At 49.9% G+C, this 6,209-nt stretch overlaps 1 protein-coding gene across 1 annotated transcript in view; it reads right to left on the bottom strand.

Moving 5' to 3' along the window:
* Positions 1–1,129: 1,129 nt before the first annotated feature.
* The window catches only part of LOC119954008 (chondroitin sulfate proteoglycan 5-like), a 30,903-nt gene continuing 25,823 nt past the window's right edge, over positions 1,130–6,209 (bottom strand). Inside the window, exon 4 of the mRNA XM_038778785.1 lies at positions 1,130–1,272. Coding sequence (XP_038634713.1) covers positions 1,222–1,272 — 51 coding nt within the window. The 3' untranslated portion in view covers positions 1,130–1,221. The remainder of the gene's footprint in view (positions 1,273–6,209) is intronic.

Here is a 6,209-nt window from a genome sequence, read left to right as displayed (position 1 = left end):
CAATCTCAAAAAAATCCCTCCATAAAGTAGTGTAATAAAATACCTTCATAATAACCTCCTTTAGAGCAGGAGATATGCTGCGGGATTCTCCGTCAGCGGGATCCTCCGCTTTGTTGGCAGCGCCTCCATGCCCACAGGTTTCATGGTGGTGTGGGATGACCACAATGGGAAACCCCATTGGCCGGCTGGCGGGACGGAGGATCCCATTGCCAGCGGGGGCGCTGCGTCGGAAAATGGGGCTGGAGGGATGGAATATCATTGTCACAATATCTCAAATCTCTCATCACTTCCTATCGTTGGCATCACTCTGTTCATTATCCACTCCCAAATATACTTTCTACAATGGGGCATCAAAAGTATCTCTGCTTCTCTCACAATGGTGTGTATGAATTTCTCTGTACTTCTTTTTTCTTGCATAAATTAGACCTATTTCTAAAACTCATAATGCCATTCCTCAGTTCTTAATGGTTTTCCCGCTTTGTTTATTGTCACCCTTCACTGTCTTTGCACAATCTTTGTTTACCTCCCAAAATGGACGACCCCACGCTTCTCTGCATTTAACTCCATCAGCCTCCTGTTTTCCAATCACTAACCAATGACTGACCTCCCCTCCGCACATCTTTCAGTCTCTGCAAGATCAACCCATCATCAACGGAAAGTGCTCCCAAATTCTAATCATTGGTACGTAAGAGAACAAAACTGGGTTCATCACTCACCCCTCGGAAGAACATCCACTTTCCCCAACTTCTCGTTTCCCATCTACTGACAAACTACCTGTCCCGATTCTGCCACCCTCCTTTTCTAAAAAGCCTCTTTTGAGGCACTAATCAATTGCCTTATGGAAATCTATCTAAAGTACGTCCCTTTCTTTATCCAATCATAAACCTCTATTCTATTTCTTAAGCTGAATTTGCCTTGAACAAATCTGTGCTGTTTGTCCTCAATCTTCCCATTCTGTAAGTGTTCAGTACCTTCATCTCAAATTATGGATTTGGACATTAATTGAATGTTTAAGCCAGAAAATGGCTGGTTTGGATGTAGTTAAGAGGCAGTTTGACAATGAAAACCACTCCAAAAAAAAAAAATCCAAGAGCTAAAGTTCTTCAGAATTAACAAGTAAAATCCCCCAGCTTGCCGATTCCTCCTCTGCGTTTTGTGATCAGCTCTTACTTTTATTTGATGACTGTTTCTGTTCTCTCACATTGTCACTGCTGATGGGCATCAAACTGCTGTTCGCTCAGTTCTCCAAAGAATGCAAAAATCGTAATCAGCCTGTGTGAGGGAAGCAAACAGAATAAGTTGCTCTGCTGTCGTTAACTTCAGGGTTGACATTCAAACCTGCCATTGCAGTGGGCTCTGCAGAACCTCTCACTACAGACACCTAACTGGCAGCTGCACACAGACAATGGGCAGGATTCTCCGACCCCCCACGCCGGGTCGGAGAATCGCCGGGGGGCGGCGTGAATCCCGCCGGCCGCCAAATTCTCCGGCACTGGAGACTCGGCGGGGGCGGTAATCGCACCGCGCCGGTCGGCGGCCACTCGCAGCGGTCCCACCGGCGATTCTCCGGCCCGTGATGGGCCGAAGTCCCGCTGGTTCTTTGCCAGTCCCGCCGGTAAATTAGACTAGGTCCCTTACAGGCGGGACCTGGCAGCACGGGCGGGCTCTGGGGGGGGGGGGGGGGGGAGCACGGGCGATCAGAGCCCACCAATCCGCGGGCGGGCCTGTGCCGTGGGAGCACTCTTTTCCTATGCATTAGTCGTGTCAGCCTCCGCGATGGCCGATGCATAGGTGAACCCCCCCCCGCACATGCGTGGGGATGACGCGAGCAACCACTGATGCTCCCGCGCCGACCAGCAGAGTCCCTTCGGCCCCGACTGCCATGGCGCCAAAGGCCTTCCACGCCGGTAGGAGGGGCGCAAACCATTCCGGTGCCAGCCTAGCCCCTGAAGGTGCGGAGAATTCCACACCTATGGGGCGGACCGAAGCTGGAGTGGTTCATGCCACTCCATCCCGCCGAGACTCCCCACCTCGCCGGGTACGGGAGAATCCCACCTGATATGTTAAAGAAGCATTGCGTCCTCCTCAAGCCTGCTTACACTAATCCAGTCTCATTGCACCACTAAAATCACTCATCTTAGCCACCTCTTTGGTGTAAGTTAAGCTCATTGTCATAATATACACACAAGTATATGATGGTGCACACAGGATGACCAATGAACACACAGAACACAGCAGCCAATCCCCAGACAGGACACGGCCACTATAAAGCCAGAGGTCACTAGTTTTCCTGCTCTCTCGGGATGCAGCCTCTGAGACAGTCAGAGTCTGTGAGCAACAACTAGAACATCCACCATGTGGTATTAAGATACTCTGGTCAGGTTAGCCTCAGGTCTCCAGTCAACACAGCATAGTGTCAACCCACAGTTAAAGTATGTTTAATAGCTAAGAGTTCAATAAAATAGAGTTGCATTTCTCCAAGTGTTGGAAGCCTGTCTCTCTCACTGCTATGGTAAACGCAGTCCTCGCAGACCCAGCATACCCAACACATCACTCGTCATGTGCAACTTTGCAGAACTAGTCATATGTGCCCTGTACCACAGAAAAAGTGTGAGGTCATTCAGCCCCTTGATCTTCCACCATTCATTGAATCATGGCTGATCTGTATTCAACTCCAATTATGTCCCTTCATTCAGTACCTCATGATATTCTTACATAACAAAAATCTCAGATTTGTGAATTTTATTGCCTCCTGCACCCCCCCCTCACACACACACACACACAGACACAACAACCACCCCCCCCCCTCCCCCCAAACGTCTACCACCTCGTGTTGTGACGTTCATATTGGGTGAAAAATTTATTTTTAGTTTCACTGCCGAATGACCCGGCTCTTTTTATAAAATTGAAAGCGAGAGATCTTGGGAACTTTTATTCCTCGTTACCTTTTCTGCCAACTACTGACCCACTCTTACAGCCTCTCAGAACTCTCTATTCACACACAATGCTGTCCTTCAAACACTGAGCCCACTCAACCCCCAGGACCCTTGGGGGACCATCCCTTTGCAGCCTGGCAGTGGCAGAGGGGCATGTGGGCCCTGGACTACCTCCTTGACTCCTCTCAGTGTCCAAACCACCAGGCCAGCATGTCATGCCAGTGTGACAGGGTGCCAGGGAGTAATGCACCATTGGTACTGGGGCCTGAAAGGGAGGGCTGAGAGAGGTTGTGGGGTGGAGGGGGGGGGGGGGTGCAGTGGGAGTAGGCCAGGTCACCCTCATGCCAGCATGGTGTGGGTAGGGGGTGACCCATTATTTTAGTGGTGGGGGGGGGGAGGATGCTACACTTTGCTGAGGGCGCCCTGAGATGGGTGATGGTGGTCTGGCTGGCATGCTTCCCGATATGCATGTTTCTGAATACTGAATCTCACCTTGGAGGCGCTGTTAGTGCCAATGGGAATCACTCCAGTATTAGTTTGCAAACCATAGAATTGTACCCATTGTGTTCAGTTTGAGGTAACCTACTTTAGGAAGACTGTCAAGACCATTGAGAGAATGGATTCACTCAGATGATATGCAGGATGAGAGGTCTTTAGATAGAAAAATCGAGTGAAATGAACAGCCTGATTTTAACTCTAGCTGGATGAGGGGTAGCGTCAGATAGATACTCAGCTGCTTCTCCAGAACTGAAGCCCTGGATATTCTAACATCCCTGCCTCACATAGGATCCATCAACTAATTTACCGCCAATCCTGGGATGGAATTGATGTGCCCTGAGCCTGGAGTTGACACGAGGTGGTTGGCTGGATTGTTTGCGAAGGCTGTCACATGGATTAAGATTGGGACGGCATGTGAATTCACATCAGAGAAAGTCTAAGTTTCATTTGCAAGGCCAGGGGAAGTATGTGTGATTTTTTAAGTACCTGTTGAGACCTGTTCTGGCCCAGAGCATCTTCTCTGTTATCCACACCTGATTGGAAAAGCACAGTGGTTTCCCACTCAGGGCTGTCGTGTTAAAATTGCAGTCAAATCCCGATGGCATCATTGGGACTGAACATGTGGACATGAGAAAAGACCTTGTGGCGGGATTCTTCATTGCCCGACACCGATATCAAAATTGGCGATTGGGTGGAGAATGCTGGTTTATAACCGAATCGGGGGCACTTGTTTTCAGATGCTCCGCCCCCTCCAAAATGGCGTCATCAAGGACCACGCCCCACACCGCTGGGATGGCCTCAGGGCGTTGCCTGAAGGCCCTCCCCCGATGCTCCAACCCCGATGGGCCAAGTTCACGACGACGAAGTTCAATTGTGCTCTCAGTTTACGTGAACCCGGCATGGCAGCTGCGGACTGTGTCCAGCGCCACCACAGGGGGCAGCACGGTAGCATGGTGGTTAGCATAAATGCTTCACAGCTCCAGGGTCCCAGGTTCGATTCCCGGCTGGGTCACTGTCTGTGTGGAGTCTGCACGTCCTCCCCGTGTGTGCGTGGGTTTCCTCCGGGTGCTCCGGTTTCCTCCCACAGTCCAAAGATGTGCAGGTTAGGTGGATTGGCCATGCTAAATTGCCCGTAGTGTCCTTAAAAGTAAGGTTAAGGGGGGGGTTGTTGGGTTACGGGTATAGGGTGGATACGTGGGTTTGAGTAGGGTGATCATTGCTCGGCCTGTTCTGTGCTGTACTGTTCTATGTTCTAGTTGGAGGGGGGGGGACGAGGGTGAGTCCAGGGGGGGGACACTATCTGGCAGTTCGGGTCTGCGTGCGCCCAGTTGTACGGCGCGACCGCTGTGTGCATACACAGCCATGGACCAGCCATTCTCCGGCCGTTTATTTTGTAAAGGCCGTGTGTTTTACGTGATGCGGCTGCTAGCCCCTCACCGCTTGGAGGGTTGGTGCTGGGACCTCGACCATTTTTTCAACGTAAAACTAGACACTTTCATAGCCTCAAAATCAGAGAATCCAGCCCCTTGTCTTCTCTGGACAGATCTCCATGTCGTTTACTCAGTCGAGTAGGTTAAAACTGGGAACGGTCAGCTCCCAGAATCTCAAGGGCAGGCAGGCTGCAGGATAATTTAAATTAGGCCAGTTTCCTCCAGGTGAATAAGGTTAAAATTGGTCCCAGGATTCTACATTTGTGGGACAGGCAGAATTAATAGACAGCAACTGGGTTATACAACAGAGGATAAAGCAAAAGATTGAGAATAGAAGACTTGAAAACAGACACAGGGATTAGAATGCATATTTCACCCACAGATTTTCAGTATAATGCAGATAACCATAGAATCCCTACAGCGCAGAAGGAGGCCATCCGGGCCGTCAGGTCTGCACCCACACTCTGAGCCCACTTGCCCACCCTATCCCAACAACTCCTTAAACTAACCTACATATCTTTGGACACTAAAGGGCAATTTAGCATGGCCAATCCATCTAACCTACACATCTTTGGACTTTGGGAGGAAACTGGAGCGCCCACAAGGAACCCACACAGACATGGGGAGAATGTGCAAATACCACACAGACAGTCACACAAGGCCGGAATTGAACCCGGGCCCTGGCGCTGTGAGGAATCGTGCGAACCACTGTGCCACAGTGCTGCCCGTCAATAACATCTTTTGCTGTGCAAGGATCCTCCTGTTTAATCCCTGTCTGCGCCTTTTTCTCCTTTTAATTTATGTTCTTTTGCTATTTAATTTTTTTACTGTGGTGAATGTATATTGCTTAATTCACACTATATAGCATTGTGTCCTTGTGGGCTCTGTCTGTGAGCCGTTGCGCAGCTCTGCCCACAGGGGGAGATGAGGAGCTTGTACAGGGCTCCACCATTGGTTCCGCCCATGGCTCCGCCCATGGCCCCTCCCAATATCGGAAGTATAAAGTAGCTGCACTCTTGTGAGTCTGCCCTCAGTTCTTCTGGTCGCAGGCAGGCTCAGTTGTAAGTCTATTAAAGCCACAGTTTACTCCCTCTCGTGTCTCGAGTGAATTGATGGTCACATCATTTACCTGGACAATTAATGTGCCTATGGCTTTAAGATGGACTTCACCTTTAATTGAGTGGCTGGCAAACTGAGGATTGACTTATGGCCTCAGGCAAGGTAGGTTAAAAAGAGCTGTTTATATTTCGGATCAGCATTTTCAAGGGACATCAGTACTAACATATCTTGATGGACCTGCCTGGACTTGCCTGTTCGCCAAATGACTGTTTTGAATTGCTGGGCC

The sequence above is a fragment of the Scyliorhinus canicula genome, chromosome 19, assembly GCF_902713615.1.
Source record: "Scyliorhinus canicula chromosome 19, sScyCan1.1, whole genome shotgun sequence".
Classification (NCBI taxonomy): Eukaryota; Metazoa; Chordata; class Chondrichthyes; order Carcharhiniformes; family Scyliorhinidae; genus Scyliorhinus; species Scyliorhinus canicula.
This window is presented reverse-complemented; position numbering and strand designations above follow the sequence as displayed.